General features: G+C 38.0%; 1 protein-coding gene across 4 annotated transcripts in view; it reads right to left on the bottom strand.

Annotated features, from left to right (window-relative positions):
• Positions 1-16,560, bottom strand: part of HBS1L (HBS1 like translational GTPase) — a 40,880-nt gene extending 24,320 nt beyond the window's left edge. The window contains exons 1-5 of one of the 4 annotated variants that reach the window (XM_083434981.1): positions 16,178-16,556; positions 14,256-14,321; positions 13,519-13,650; positions 11,693-11,884; positions 6,849-11,139 (exon numbers count right to left, since the gene is read on the bottom strand). In XM_083434981.1, the coding sequence (XP_083291107.1) occupies positions 9,641-11,139; positions 11,693-11,884; positions 13,519-13,650; positions 14,256-14,321; positions 16,178-16,220 (1,932 nt within the window). In that variant the 5' untranslated portion in view covers positions 16,221-16,556 and the 3' untranslated portion in view covers positions 6,849-9,640. Of the gene's footprint in view, positions 1-6,848; positions 11,140-11,692; positions 11,885-13,518; positions 13,651-14,255; positions 14,412-14,508 lie in introns of those variants that run through there. The other 3 variants (XM_083434983.1, XM_083434980.1, XM_083434982.1) reach the window with 3 other exon arrangements.
• Positions 16,561-17,040: the final 480 nt, after the last annotated feature.

The following is a 17,040-nucleotide window of genomic DNA, read 5'->3' as shown; positions in this document are numbered from 1 at the left end:
GAGGGCTGACGGAAGCTAAAATCCAACATCTCTCAAGGGCCCCCATTCCTGTTCTATGTCTCTTACACATATAACCACGTATATTGGATTTGTTAATTCATGTATTTTTCAATAGTAATTTTTGTCACACCAGAACAGATTTCTGAATACACTGTAAAGTCAAACACAAGTTCACACTTTTTCCTTTCACCATTAATATGCATGTTAGCAGCACAATTGTTTTGTAGTACTGAGACCTCTTACCTATATACTCAGATTAGTTTACGTTTGAAGCGACTTGCATGATAAATGAAAGTCTGCTAATAACTACGTGACACATGCACCTGTCCATTCAACATCTTTTTTTGTGTATTGGGGAGATTACAACTGTAGCATCGGAGCCAACTCTGCACATCCAGGCACTGTGGTCTAAACCACTGAGCCTCTTGGGCTTGCCAATTGGAAGGTTGGCGGTTCAGATCCGTGTCATGGAGTGAGCTCCCATTGCTCTGTCCCAGCTTCTGCAATCCTAGCAGTTCCAAAGCACACCAGTGCAGGTAGATAAATAGGTACCGCTGAAGATCAGTGTCCTATGGAGCAGCCAGACCACATGGAAAGATAAGACTATTGAAGAATACAAGCACAATTATGATAAGAGAGCGAATGAAGGAATATACAGAATGCTACCCAAGATACAGTTTCAGGAGAGAAAAATAGCCAAACCAACACTTTTGTTTTCTGCTAAATTTCAGATTATAAGATGGGTTATTATTTATTTTCCTTTTTTAAAAATGGTTTATCTGTTTCCATATTTTATTTTCAATTTTCAATAATTTAACAATTTAACATCTAAATTACTTACTTATTCATCTCTTCTAGACTCCCCCCCATGCTTGGTTTCCAATTTCTCCCCTTTATTACCCTACTCATCTTTACTTTTTGTGCTTTCATCTTGTATTTTTATCTTGTGAACCGCCCTGAAATATATTGATGAATCTAATAAATACTCCTCCTCCTCCTATTTATTTAAAAAACTCCCACAAAAACCCACTAATTTTCTTTCTATACAAAATTAGATAAGGAGTCGACACAGTTTGCCATTCTATATAGTTGGTAGACTAGATTTATATACAAGAATATCAATAGCAGCAGCACCAAGCTGAAGGACATTAAAAATACTGAATAGATGCTTTCACATTCTTTGCTATCTAAATGTGTTAGCAGTAACACATTGACAGAAAGAAGTATTTGAAATCAGAGTGTGAAACTGCTAAAGCTGCTTTGAATCTCATTTGCAAAAGGTAATACAAAGCTGTACCAATGCAGTAGGCTGATTAAGCACCTGAACTAATCAGCCCTCATAGCTTCTATATCAAATGTTACCAATTCAATCAACAATGAAAAAATTAGCACACATCATATGTATGGTGACACTTACTATACCTTATATATAGAAAAAGCTATTACAGCACTTGATTAAAAAGGTATCCTCAGTACAGTGAACACTATAGCTAGGCCTTGCATCATGAATGTATACTGAACAATTGAAAGTATATTCTTAACTTTTTAATGGTTTTTATTGTATGGGTTTTTTTTGTTTTATTCTATAAACAATCTTGATCTATTTTTGACACAGTATATAAATATTATTATATATAAATAAAAGTAAACTAACAAACGTGCACAGACAGTTACTGTTTTTTTTAAAAAAAAAATCAGGGTCATGGTATCAGCTACCTGATTTTAAATAAAGGAAATACAGAATTATGGTTGCGCATTAATGCACATTAATTTGGGTGCCAGTCCCACAAAAGTTAATAGAACTTACAACTGATTAAACGCACACATATAAGGCTTTAACACCTGCTGAGAGAGGAAAATGTATGTCCTTGTGGGTGAATCCCGATAACTAGTTGCAGGCACTGAATAAAGTTCACAGCTCAGTTAGGAAGATTTGGATCTGAGGCTCCATACAACACAGAGGCAATAACAACCATCTTGTGCTAAGAAGCTGCAGTACCACTCTCAGGAATTTTAATTTAAAATATTTCCGATGTGATACAAGAAAAGAAGTAGGCCGAGAAGCAAGCAAAGGACAAAGAATTGACCAGCTTCATAGAGTCCTTCCTACTATGTCAGATTCAAGACAACCCTTTAAGCTGATACAACTCTGTGTCCCAAAATTCAGAGTATAGAAGCTTTGTAGGGAGTCAGACAAATGGTACTCCTCTTCGTATGACACCAGCTTGCCAGTGGCTCAGCAGAGATTTCTTCTTGCCTTCAATGACCCTGTAATGAGAAACTTTAAAAAAAAAGGACCTTTTGCATGCAAAGCCTGTGTTCACTGAGCTATAGCAGTCTGCAGCTGTGCTGGGCATACCTGAACCCATAGCTCTTCAAACAAAAAACCCACTCAATTTCTAATACATAAAACTGCATACACTACAATTCACCACCGACAAAGATTAAAATATGTGTCAGGGTAAACTTGGAAAGCTCTCTCTTCTTTTTAAAATCATAGTGCAGTATTAGAAGAATCACAAACCTGGAAATATTTTTGTATACTAAAATAATTAGAACAATTTTCTCTCAAATTTTTAAAAAACTAAACGAAGAAAGACCAGCAGATTGAGGTTCCCAACAGCATATGCAGACAATGCGAAGTTTTAGACAGTGTCATAAAACATTAGGATATACTGTACTACCAACCTTAGGTTGGCTGCAGTCTTAAAAATCTGACACTTATGTTAAATTTAATGTGCACTTAAGAAATTAAGAGACTTTTCAAGAGTCTAATTCAAAGCACCTGAGGTCTAGAATAATGGGTAGCGATATAGTAGATATGCTGTAAGAGTGTACATCTGTACCAATGTTGTGAAAATATTGAGGGTGAGGGGTTGAGATAACTGGTATAAGATCATTTCTGATTTGTTTCCGAATATAATGGAAATGCACAAAGCTAAAATTTTGAATATACACAAAGCAATGGCTCTTGGCAGCTAGAATGGTGGCAAAGTGATAAAACTAAATGCACTGGAAAGGTAAGAGAGCTCCTAAGAGGTTAAACAAATTAATCAAATGATACATCTGGCAATACATGAAGTATTGAATTTATCTCTAGAAAACTCTTTACAGACAAATGAAAGAATTTTGACTACTTTCTTAGATAGGTTTAGTGTTTGAAGTTCTGATGGTGTCAAACATTTATTCTGAATATTCTTGAAAATCTTACAGAGAAAACTGTTACATGTGACAGTTTTACAGGCAAGTTCTGTTTCCAAATGCTTGATATCAGTAAACATAAATATAAAAAGTATGGGATTAGTAGAGTGATAATTCAGGATTTTTATTCAAATGATATTAGAAGGTGCAAGTTACAGCTCACAAGACTGCAACAAAGAAAATGCCATACAATACTACTACTACTACTACTACTAATAATAATAATAATAATACAGTGGTACCTTGGTTTGCAACTGCTTTGGATTACAAACATGTCAAATCGGGAAGTGCATGTCCATTTTTTTTTTTATTACAACCCATTTTTTATTTTATTTTTTTGGATTACAATCCATTGGGGGGGGGGGGAGGCCGCATTGGCGAAAGTGCGCCTTGGGTTACAACCTGTTTTGGTTTACAACCAGACCTCTGGAACGGATTATGGTTGTAAACCAAGGTACCCCTGTAATGTAAGAATGTAATGGAAGATTTGTAATGCAGGATCACAATTCTGGATGTGCACGGTCAGGGTGGAGTAGGGGAGCAAAAAGTTGCAAAAGAGTAGGGATCATAGATGAGAGGGAGAAGAAAGGAACATCAGAAAGCTATTTTTCCTTGTTAAAACTGGTTGGTTGGTTAAAAGAAACACTAACACTCCATGTTTCTCCATCCCCGTTTTAGTCAAACTCTGCTGTTGTTTATTATTCACAAGCAAACACCCATACATGCACAGCAACCATCAACTGAACATAACTATCTCTAACCGAACAAGCTACCTGACAAGCTTGTTCGAAAGATTCTATTCATCTTAAAGATATAGCATATATCAACACTCGGTGTGTCCACAACGCCAGCTGGAGAATAGCAAAGCAAGGAAATGAGGATGATCTGCATGCAAGAGAGAGTTGGGGAGGGAGAGGGGGGAAAGAGGTGGTACAAATGGGCTTGCAAAGAAAGGAAGGAGTAGGAGGCATGGGAATAGGGGTGAAGATGAGAGCAGGGGAATGAAAGGCTTTGAAGGAAAGGAGAAGGCAGAAGGTGGAAAAGGTGCTAAGCAGTTGCAATGTGTGGGAGAAGGAAAATGCAGGTTACCATGGGGGTTGTTTGTGAGCAAGGGGGAGGGTTGCACAAAAGGAAGGAAGGAGAGGCATGGGCATTGCAGTGAAGGTAAAAATGGGGCTGCAGAATAGAAAAGTGGCTTCAGAGATGGGGTTGGGATGGTGAAACATGATAGCCAGACAACAATAGCTAGGAAGTGGTTTTCTACAAGGACCAAAGGACAAACCTTTATTTATAAAATATAGATTATTCTTCTGCTTCTAGGCTCTAAAATATTGGGACCTACTCTAAGCCTTTGGCAAAAAATCCAAACAAATAATTCCAGTAGAATATGTATAATTGCTCTTATCTTTAACATAACAAATCCCAGATTTTCAAATATTAACAGGGTTTGTTTAAAACAGAACTATGTAATAACAGAAGAGAACACTAAACATTATTTCATTATTCAGCCGTACATAGCAGCACATTTCCACTGATTTCCTGTTGATATGCAAAATAAATCTGCCCTAGCTTTTAAAGTGGTGTTCTTTCAAAATATAGTATGCTACCTTTAAGGCTGCAAGATAAAACATCTCAGGGAAAAAATATTGGGAGTGTCATTTTTTCCAGTGTAGGTGTATATACAAAGTGAAGCTCAAAAACATTTTAAAATGTTTCTCACTGCTTTTGACATAAGCCACTTCCTTTCTAAAGCCCACACACAGCTGTATCAAAGAGAATGTGACTCTTGTTACAAAATGTTCCCCAAAAGAGACTGATATGGTCCTATTCACTACCCCGTATTTTACTAATGTGAAATAAATGACTGAAGCTTTTTTTTATCATAGCTACATTTAAATTATAAGGAACTTTGACATTAGGCATACACTGTCCAAAGTACGCTTGTAGTAGTCTGCATCAAACATGAATTCTTTACCCAGTGAATTCACTCTTAGCTACTAAACATTTTGTAAAGTTGATTAACTGTTCTCCATGCATTTGGATACCTCTTAACACATTGAATCAAGATGGCAGAACGAACCTTTTAAACCTGTACTGATTTTAATCAAATTTTGCCATGAAACGGGATCATATGACATCTATCCTTAAATATCAGCCCCAGCTGCCTCCTTAGGTTGCTGACTTTGGGCTCTAAGTACTTGAAATATCATTTTCTCTGTTACAGAATAACTCATGCTATAAAATCTGTGGCTCTGGTCATAGTTCCATCTACAGCTACAGTATATGGTAAGACCGTATTGAACAGAGCCTTTTCTGTTGTGCTATCCCAGATGTACAATCGCCTCTCCATGGAGATACAATTGTCCACTACATTAGCTGTGTCGAGAGATGCAACTGTTTCCTTGGGCCTATGGAACAAGTACTTAGGATGAATTAGCTGGCACACCAACAACACAAACCAAGACAGAAACTTTATGACGCTGTAGTAGATGCCATGGGGCACAATGGATTGGGTTTAGGAGGTCATATATCACATATCAGCCTGGAATCTTCATTAAACTTGCATGCAACAATGTTATCTTATCTGTATGACAACTGTTTTCCAATACAAAAAGTAGGCTAAATCAAATCTCATTGCTCTTTTTCAACTACTGCAACTTGTCAGCAATACCCATATAAGCAACAAGAAGATTTTAGCAGTAACAGAATGTTAACCAAGTGGCCACAAAGTGGAAAAATACAATGGATCTAGTGTAGATATATGACCTTTAGACAGGAAGGAAAACACTCAAGTGTTGAGTCACATGAATATCCTCCCCATCTCTTTCGCTTTTTTCTGAGTTTTAGCTATTGAATCCGTGTGCATATCTTCAGTTAAAGCACACTTCTTGTATCAACTAATCAATCCACACATGAACCATTGGATATAGACAAGCAGCAAATTCCTGAGTTTTAATGCACTTAAATTGTTTAAGAAATAGACACTAATTCACAGAACTATGGAACTCTTTCTAAGTTTTAAGGCAAATCTCTTTAATAGATGTTGCCACAGATTTAATTGTCATGGGACCAAGGGTTTTATCCACATTTTTTAAAGGTAGGCAGGGAAACAGGAGACCAAAACTGCAACACAGTTTGTACAGGAAAACCCATTTCACTCCTGCTCCCACAGAACCTATTTTACCTATAGCTCAGAACCTCAAAGAACTACAGACAGAAAGCTGTGACAAATGAAGTCAGCAGTTCTAAACAAAATATAAAAAATACAATAATGACAAAGATAGATTTTCAACTTTTGGACTGTTGTAGTGTTTCTATATAGCCTTTAGAATGGCCATGAAACACAAGTAACCAAACTATTCAATGATATTTAAACAGCTTTCCAACAAAACACAGAGTGAGCAACCATTATTTTCACTTCAGTTCCAATTACAAAATTCAGGCACACTAAGAAAAAGAATAATTCTTATTTATTAATTCCACAAAATGTGAGTGCAACTTTAAACTATTCTTAGAGTTTTTAGGAATGAAAATATACAATTCTGTGGGTTTTTTTTTTAAAAAAACAATATTAATGGAGAAGCCACCAACACAAGGTACTGTAAGTATTTGAACCCTCACAGCAAGACACGGAAGACAGCGTGCACTGATTATTAATCCTCAAATTAAATTTATTTTATATATCTATATTTTTCATGAAACAAGCTACAGGTCAATTTTACTTTAAAAATTGATTTTGAATACATAAAAAACCTAAGATACTGCTTTCACAATGCTCTGAATATTTTGACTAGCACATTTTAGATGTCCAAAATACACATCCAAATAGTTTTTTACAGTTTCAAAATATACACTATTTATAAAAAAAATGTACCATATATACACATGCAAAAACAGAGGCTGGCTTCAGAGCAGTAAAATATCAGTAAAATGTAAAGGCATGATGCACGTTTGCGGAGATCAGGATTAAAATTTGCTGCCTCACCTCCAGCTCGGGTTTGCACACATTGTACAGCATGCTGGCTGTTATCATAAAAAGGAGGTCAATGCACACCACCAATATAGCAACCCACATGTTCTTCATTTCCACAGTACTTCGGGCTTGTAAGTTACCACCTCTCTGAACTCAAATGAACTTGTAGATTCAAGATATGGGAAAAGGGGCAGGTGGATCACTATAAAGGAGATAGGCATACAGCAGCCTTGCACTGTTATCTAACAAACACAGCGCAACAATAAGTTTGCAAATGCCTTTCAGCCTGCCAGGAGGGAGAGGATAAATTTATTCAGCTCCATGTCAAGCCCCTCCAAGGGGTGCAACCATATCCAAAAGAGAATGGGTCACGTCCTAAGTTACCTGAAGAATATGTGCCATTCAGAAATATTCTCAAAGCTAAAAAATCTTTTCAAAAAATCTAGCAAGCAAAAATATAGTTACAAAACAAGGTAACGTTCATCTTTGGTCAACCATTGTGTTATATACATCTACAAAAAAACCTGCAGCATCATAACACTATTATATCTAAATATACAGTGTTTACACATTTACTTAATGACCATTTCGGAACCTGTCTAAATAGGTAGTCCATGGCTTCAAGCTGTGGTCAAATGAGTGATGGACTACACTACAATTATTCCAGTCAAGCTGCCTAAACCACACCTGCCACAATCTACCACACTAGTCCACCTACATCACAACAGCCTCTTCCCCTCATTTTCTATGGAATCCCATACAATTCTGGTACATGGGATGACTAGGAGAAAACTTAAGCAAAAGTGACAGAGGAAGAATTCCACTGAGCAAGAGATACTGGAAAAACACTATTTTTGTCATCTGATGCAGTAAGCATTTGGACATAGTGATATTTAATGAGACTGCTGAATTGTGACAATAAGTGTCAAATCACAACAATAAAATAAAAAAATAAAATTGCACCAAAATGCAATGGAATGTCCCTTACAATAAAAATATATTTTCAAGTTAAAAATCAAAATTATTTTACATACTGACATGGCTGTTTGTTTCTTAAAGCATGTAAAAACATCTCTCCAAGAAATATATATTTTACCCAGTGAACTAAATAATAGCTGCCTGTTAAATTAAATACAAAAGTTAAGATAGGATTCTCACTGAAAATACAGCAATGCATTATGTTCTGTTCAAAACACTTGATACTATCAAAAACATACAAAGTCTTAACTTGACAAATGCCTATAATCCTTGATGAAGATAATAATAACAAAGACAAGTATGGAAAGCAGCAGAAACAGAAAGCTAATAGACAAAAAAATATAATCTTATCACCATTTGAATGAGATTTAAGATACTGGTGCTCAAAAGAATAGTATTCTACAACATATAGTTAAAAAGATTGCAGAAGTAGGTGTTTTGGTTAATAATTAAGTTATTCCTCAGTTGGACAGAGAACATCCTGATCATTCTATATTAAAAAAAACATTGGGAAGTTTTAGCCTGAATCTTTTAAAGGACCGCTGCACACATTACACCTTTTACAGGTACATGTAAAATATTTTGCTTGTACCTTAGTAAGTTTTATAAAGTGAGCACATGGCTGCCATATGTCTGCTTATTTGTACAATATATGTTTGAACCAGGAAGACAGACTGGGCTGTGGTTCCCTGCTATGCACCTATATGACAGCTAACACACATGACCTCCTGATTTAATATGAAGGGACGAGAAAGCCAGAGAGTGCAAGAAAGTACAGTAATGCCAAATAATTTGTGTGGGGGAAAAAATGCATTTGACAACTACCCATTAAAAAAAAATTCACAAGCTGTGCTCTTGAATGTATACTTCTGGTCTCACCAAGTTTGAACATGATGGTAAGCCATTTGTAAATTAAATATTTTTGCCATGGGGATTTCAAAAACATGCACTGACAAATCAATTTTTCAAAGAAAGGGACAGATTAAAAACAAAGCAAACAAAGCTCTAATGTGCCACAAGGCAGCTACAAACAGTAGAGTGCCATATTAAACACATTAGAGATTTAAAACATTATGGAAATTCATTCACAGCAAATATTTAATAATTTGGTCCCCAGTGTAATTTTTGTTAAAGGTAATCCTGAAACCATAAATTAATATGTTGTTTCTAGCAGGAGCTAGCACACTCTTAAAAATATTTTTTCAATATTAATTATTTAGAAAAGATTCAGCACCTTAACACATTATTCCAAAGTTGAGGCGCTAAAGATTAAGATCTACCTCTATCAATTACAGAATAAAAGGATAAAAAGGACTGGAATTCAGTGCATCTATTCAAAAACTTTACTACAAAAGTTTGTTAACCAAAATTAACTGACAATTGTCTTTGCATTTAAGACATCCATTCCACTTTGCCATCCAAGTCAACCTGTTCAAAATATATTTTTTAATGTAAAAATAATCAAAACTGCATTAGTTCATTGTGCTGTTATCTAGTGAAGGCTTTCTTTTGGCCTAATTTTACAATGTCATCTGGAGATGGCGATTTGAAATCAAAAGGTGTTATTGCTAATAAGGGTCCAGTTTCGTTAATTTTTACTTCTTGCATTTGCCTACTGTATAAGAAAGCCTTATGAAGATTAACTGTTTGGCGCTTACATCTCTTTGGGGGATAATGAAGACACAGAGTTATAGCAAAGGCTGATGGTGTTGCAGAGAGGGCCTTTGCCCATGAAACAGTGCCTTCCAAAATATGTGACCTCATTTTCTTTTGGTTCTTCTTCCTTCCTTTAGCTACAAACATTTGTCGTCCTTGCTTTGAAAATAAAGCGTCTTTTTCTGGAAGTGACGTGCCTGACTGCACATGGGCATGTTGAGGAGATAATGTTGATTTTCTAATAAGAACACTTAGATCAATATCTGAATTCACAACTGTAGGTTGCACTGTTTTAGGTATACAAAGCTCAGAACAGCTGCTTGTTGTTCGAGGCTTATCCAATGCAGTTGATTTTGCAATTAAATCTGAAAGTGATAAACTCTCAAGCTCTTTTACTGGAGAAGACTTGGAGAATGTTAAGGAAGATAAAGATCCTGACAGTTCTGTCATTCCAGATGAAATTTGAGGTTGGTTGGCTAGTTGGGACAATGGTGAAAGTCCTAATTCCAAGTCTGTGAAACCTGCTGATGGGTTGCAAAGATCAGATAAGGGTTGAGGCTTGTTTGAATTACTTCCTTGGTGTTCCTGTAGGAGATCAGCCAGTGATGGGCTTTGAGACACTGAAAATGTTAAGCTATTTGCTTTTGAAGAGGTGCTGATATGCCCTTGGAAGCAGCCCTTACCGTGTGAAAATGAAGGGGCATTTCCAGATAGATCGGCCTTTTTACTGAGCTGGTAACTTCTCTTGCTGTCCAGCATCAAATTTCCAAAAGCATTTATAAAACCAGGAGGGTTATCCAAACAGCTTTTGCTATCATGACTGTAGTTTTTCTGGAGAAAAATCAATGCACTATCTTGGGCATCTGCTGAATCACCTGTTTCATTAAGCCTGACCAGGCCCTTCAAGTCAACTCCTTTAAATTCAGATGGGTTCCAAGACACATTTTCTGAAGAATTTTCCTTCAGCAATTCAGCCTCTGAACTAAAGCATGCATCACTTTCATTGCAAGATTTCCCACTTGTGCTGGTGCTGTCAGTTGGTGGGAGTGTTACCTGCTTGTTCAGTGGCTTATAAAGTGACTTATCATTGTCACTGAATGGTATAGGAAGAGCTCCCGAGGAATTACAAACAGATTTTTTCTTTTTTACTGAAGGTGTTTTGACATATTTGGGTCTGAAGACTGTTTTGTCACCTGGAGCTGAAGTGTTACAAGATTCAAAATTGACCACAGGGTTGCTGAGACTACAGCAGGACTTAGTGGTATCTAAAGTATTTTCAATGGAGTTAGTCAAGTTGTTAGTGCTAGAAAATATTTCTGAGCAAAATAAGCCTTACCTTACAAGAGCCAACAATTCCAAGAGAGGCACAGGGTCAAAGCAAAAACAGTTCCAATTTGTGGCAAAGCAGGAAAGCCAACAGCAAAACAGAAAAAAACACAGAAAGGCATTTAATTAACAAACATTATCAAAACTGTATTAGATGTGTAAATCACAGCCTCATGAATTCAGTTTACTAACTATGCTAAATAGACAACTCTGCAGTTGAAATTTAGCACTACTAAGCTAGAATATGCCACTTTTTCAATATTATCTCTCTAATTACACAATCTGCATCAAATTTATAAATTAATCATTACATGATATGATTTTAGTTCAAATTATTTAGTGCAACATATAGCGCTAATGATATTTACAGATCCTTGGAAGACTACAGATTAACAGTACATTAAGCATTCATCACAGGATGCCCCTATATATGTAGCTTAGTCATTTAAGTTATTAACAAACAGAAATAGTAAAAAGAAGCAAAAAACTTCCTATACAGCTGCCCCTTATGCAAAAGAGCCACACAATAAATCACACAAAAATTAAACGTAAACATACCTTTTGTTGCCTTCCCTGCAATTACAGCATCCTCATTCTTGATCTTATTTTGCTTATTGTCTTGGGCAAGTACACAATCCAAAGCTTGTTGTACATCAAATTTACTGCTCAATACTGCTTCCACCATCACTTTCTCAGGCACAGACTTTCCAAGCACTTCTCTCATGCGATCAAGGCACAAATCAAGCTTAGCTAAAAAAAAAAGGACAAGGGACTCTCATATAATGGCTTTAAATAAATATGCACAGTTGCACCAAATTTTGAAGCAGTGTGCTCTAAGTTTTCTTTACCAAATCACAACCATCTTTATCCAGGAACAAATATCCATTCTCCACCCTTTTAGAGGAGTGGTCCCCAACCTTTTTGGTATGGTGACCCACAAGTCCAAATTTATTGTCACATCAATTTTGGACCTTATGACTTTGGCAGTTGTCAGTTTCATACATTTAAACTGTGTCTGCCTATTTTATAACAGTTATTTAAGAGATCTAAGCAAAAAGTAACTTAATGCCCCTATTTATGTGGAATTTGATGAAATGTTTATAGTACTTACAAAGTTATTCACAGATTTGTTTATGAGAACACCAAACATCTGACTGTAGGCTATTTCTTAATAAGTTATTTAAAAATTCTTTAAAAAGTATTGCTACAGAGTGTCAGATACAATGAAGTATGACTATTTTAAATTGACTTTATCATGAATAACATTATTTTTGAAGATATCAGTGGGAGGGCTGAGTTTGCATTTTACCAAACAGCATAATGTTGGGTTTGATGGTTGCCAAACATAGCCTCAGATCATTATTGATAAATAATTACTATATTTCATCCTCACAGCAGTCACTGCTGAAAAATCTCACAACTATAATTATTCTGGGTTTGAACAGGCTTTGTAACCCATTTGCAGGTCCAACACACAAGTTGGGAAGCACTGACATAGGACATTCTATTTTCCTAAGCAGAATAATGAAGTTGTCAGCTTTTAGGACTTCATAACAGGCTGAATATTTATCAGCATAGGTATCATCAAGAAGACAAACAGCATTTACTCCCAAGGGGGAAATGCATATATTCAGCATTAAATAATTCAACATAATTTGATACGTCACTTAACAGTACATTTTAAGCATTTACAGATACTGTAATTAACTTCTAAGGTAAATCACATCTTCTCAGGCCTCAGGATTTAGCAGATGGTTAACCACAACTGCAAGCACTGGAAGTGGAGTGCTAATAAAAATCTGCTAATTACAAGCCTTTAGCTCTAAGAACTGTGAATCGCTTATTTTAGTTCAATACCCTTCTAAAAGCCTGTCCACCTACTCCAATCTACATGACAGAAGTACAGTGAAGAGTAAGCAGATCTGAAGAGGAACATCCAAAAAAACTGAAAGAAATGTAAGGTTATCCAACAAAACTCTGAAAAAGACATTAGTAGCTTGAGTGTCAATAGCTGAGCAACTGAGGAACTGTATTCATGGTGTTGACTACAGAAGGAGCTTGCAACACCAAATCCCCCAGTATGCTTCCCAGCCCAAGTGAGGCTGATCTAACAGTAGCCCTCAGGCCCTCATAACAGCCATCTCTGTACATCCATCTCTTTACTGCGGGTGGAGGGAGAACAGATGATGAGAGGGTAAGTGAAGGTAAAGGGAGTGATTTGAAGTCTCCATCAGTCCATCTCTCCACCCAATAGCCTCCACTCATTAAATCTAATAACTATTATGCAAACTTCAGAATATGGCATTACTGTCACATGCACATGTTCTGGTGGCAACACAATCACTTCAGTTTATTAAGTCAATGTAATATATATTTACAATTACCTTTTTCAGCACCTGTTAGCTGGTGACCTGGAATACAATCATTGCTATGTTCTGCTTCATAATCATATTTTTCTTCTAATGTCTCAGCATATGCAGTAGGTTTATCGCGTCTTGAGTAAATGAATTGAGCAGCTATAACATAAACAAAGAGTTCAACAGTTTTGTTCAATTCCCAAATCCTAAGACTTTTTGTGCCATTTAATAAATCAGGCTATTTTTTAACATTTACAGCAAAGCAAATATTTGTTATTCTAACAATTCATAATATGCTTTTCTGTAAATGCTTCAGATTTCTATGGTATATCTTACTCTTACCAATTCGGTTTCCTATTATGATCAACACAAGTTGTGAGCAACTAGTTTGGCTTTAGAGGGCTTCCATCTTTCACGGCAATTTGTTTTTAGCGTAGTTATATGGCCACAGCAATATAAAATTAGTTCAGTTAATCATAGAATTGTAGAGTTGTAAGGGACCGTATCATCTAGTACAACCTCCTGCAATGCAGGAGTATGCAGTTGTCCCATAGGGAATCAAAGTGTTGTTCAAGTAGAAGTACTGTACTGTACTGGAGATGAATTCTAAGCTTGCCTCTAAAAATGATCTTACACAAGTGACTTTAGCAACTTATGCTTCCACTCTCCCTTTCTTTCATTCATTTCCTTGCCAAACTATATGCAATACATTCCCTCTAGATCAGATGGCACACCATACATAAATGGCCAAATATTAAACTAACCTGTTGAAGGTGAAATGCAAAAATCATCCTCTACAGACTGTCCATAAAGATCATCTTCTTCAAAGTCTAAGAAGCAAAAAAGACAATTTCCTTACAACTGAATTTAAAAAGTTTTCTTATACACATTCTTATAACAAACATTAAGCTACATTATAGCTCAGGTGCATCACCTTCCAGGTCATTCTACCCGGCCCTCATGTTCTCTCCTGAAGCCATATCCTCATTGGCCATGCTCTGTGTCCTTCTTGTGCACTTTTGCCTGGCTAGAATGTGTCCTTGAACAGTGATAATGATAGAGGTGTGCAGAAATATCAGACTTTTGAGATTAGGAGTGTTTTATTTCCTAATAAAGTAATTAAATTATGCTTTTAGGCCTCAAAGATGAAATACAGGGAAATCAAATTCCTAATTTTTTAAAGTCAAAGCTTTAAAAATATTCTTCTCTAGAATAATTGAAAAGGAAACATGTGAAAGATATGTAACATGAAGGAATATAACAACAAAAGGGCAGTAATTAATCCAGAGTAATGTTAAAAATAGAGTGTGCGGGTAGGATATAGAATATTATTATACAATAGGGGAATCATGTTGGATTTGCTCATCTGATCTTAAAATTATTAAAGATAGATATTTCTAAATAAAATTTAATCATTTACAGTACAACCCTAACCATATCTATTCAAGAAGGGTAGTAGTCAAAAGGTTCTGCAATACATAGATTACAAATAAAAACCCTTATAATTCAGTTATATATATCCTGAAATGCCTATTCTGACCTCATATGAAAAGATAGTATGTCATAGATGTATGGCACATAGCATGTGCCAGATTTTATCTTGTTGATATTATTGCAGTTTTTATACAGTGTTTTTTTCATTATAGGTGTGCAGCTCTACAGTACTTAACACTAATTCGTATATTCTCACATTTGTTTTAAGTACAGTACTTATAAGCTCTACATGAATTGTGTAATCACATAAAATTGATTGAGCGCTATAAAAGGTTTTTGGGGACCATTTAAACAGAAGTTTTTTGAGGAGCCTAAACTTGGACCAGTGCAATACATGGATGCATCTGCAGCAGCAGTTGTAAAATCAGATTGTTTATATACATTGTGATTATGTGTTTTCTACACTGAAACTGACAGGATTTTCCAACAGCGACCAATCAACCGCCCCTGCTAGCAGGCAGTTTGTGCATCATGTGTGTTCCTTATACTGAGGAAGTGGAACCTTGGCCTTCCAGATGTTGTAAGGCAGCAGCTCCTACCATCTGTTACCACAGCCTATGCTGCCTGGGGATGCTGGGAGCTGGTGCCCAGCAGCAACTGGAGGGGCTGCAGGTTCCCTATCCTTGGCTTGCAGTACTCCAGAGGTCCACCATATCGAACCACGAAGGGTCCTTACTTCTTGCCAGTTCTTCAACCCCTTTCACCTTCATCAGCCATCCCCACTACCACACACACTGTAGCAGCGTCCCTTTCAAAACGGTTGCGCCTCTGTCAACAGTGAGGGCCAGAAGTTTCAGGCCCCCACCAGGTATGCCAACAGGTGTGGTGAGCCGTGGGGCAAAACAGGAGGAGAGGACCAGAGCTCCTCTCCAACGAAACCCGACCCGCCTCGCAGCAAGCGGCCTCCCCACGCTTAGCCATGCCTTCTCTTTCGTGCCCCCCTCCCGCCGTGCCTCTCGGCTCCCTCCGCCGCCGCGACCCCCTCAGCGGCTCGCTTGAGACCCCCCGCCGCCAGGCAGGTCGTGGGCGTGCTAGTGACGTCACCGCCACTCTCTCCGAGAGAGACTCTCCCCTCCCTCCGCCCCCCCCCCCATGCCGAGCCGGGCTAGTCTGTCGTGCGAGGGGCGGGGAGGGCCTTCCCGCGAAGCTGGAGGCGGAGGAGCAGCTCCCCCTTAACACAACAACTCTCTACCTTCGTCGTAGTTATAGCCACGCACGTTCCTGTGCCGGGCCATGGCGAGCGCGCCGATGGCGACCTGAGGTAGTTGAGAGAGGCTAGGCCCCCTTGACACCCCCTCAGACGAGGCGTCTGTAGCGCCCCCGGGTCACCATGTTGTTGGTTTGGGCCTACCAGTGCTGCCGCTGCCCCGCCCTCCTCGTAGACAGCTTTTCGCGCATGCGCTACGCTGTATATTTTTCTCTCTCCCTCCTCCCCTCACCCAGACCAGGTACCGCGCACGCGTATGTCAGGCTGGAGTGAAGCGGCAGGTGGGAGGGGCGCGTGACGTACTGCCCCCGTCCGGCCTTGGCGTGCTGTTGTTTGTTCGCGCTTTAGCTGGGCTACGTCAGCTAAACTGTCCGATCGCTGAAGCGTCAAGCGGCCAATCAGAGCCAGGCCCGCGATGACCAGGCCCGCCCTCTACTTAAAGGCGCTCTCGAACGTCAGCGCCGCGTGCATTGCGAGTTGAGTGGCGGGCTGCTAGTTAGCTATGGTCTTTTGACGCTACCCTCTGAATTAGGCGGGCTCACACGAGGGAAAACACCTCCTGCTTCAGGATTAATTCCTAATGCTCATTCCTGCGCTCCACGTCAAGAATTAGGAGTTCCCACGACCAGATGTGTGTCCTTCAGAGTTAATGTGGCCCTCGCAAGGTTTTGATTTTGTTTCTTTTTGCATTTTATATGTGGCTACGTAGGTGGCAGACGAGCCAGTCAAGTTGCCCTTGACTAAATAAGAGGTGTTTTTTTACAGTTTATGACATTTCGAAAATCATTGCCTTCCTGTAACCAGCTGAGGACAATGGAAATTGTTTACCTTCCGGATGAGGTGGGTTA

Source organism: Podarcis tiliguerta (genome assembly GCF_965153285.1).
Source record: "Podarcis tiliguerta genome assembly, chromosome: 3".
Taxonomy (NCBI): Eukaryota; Metazoa; Chordata; class Lepidosauria; order Squamata; family Lacertidae; genus Podarcis; species Podarcis tiliguerta.
Note: the sequence above shows the minus strand (reverse complement) of the source record. Positions and strands in the feature narration are given on the sequence as shown.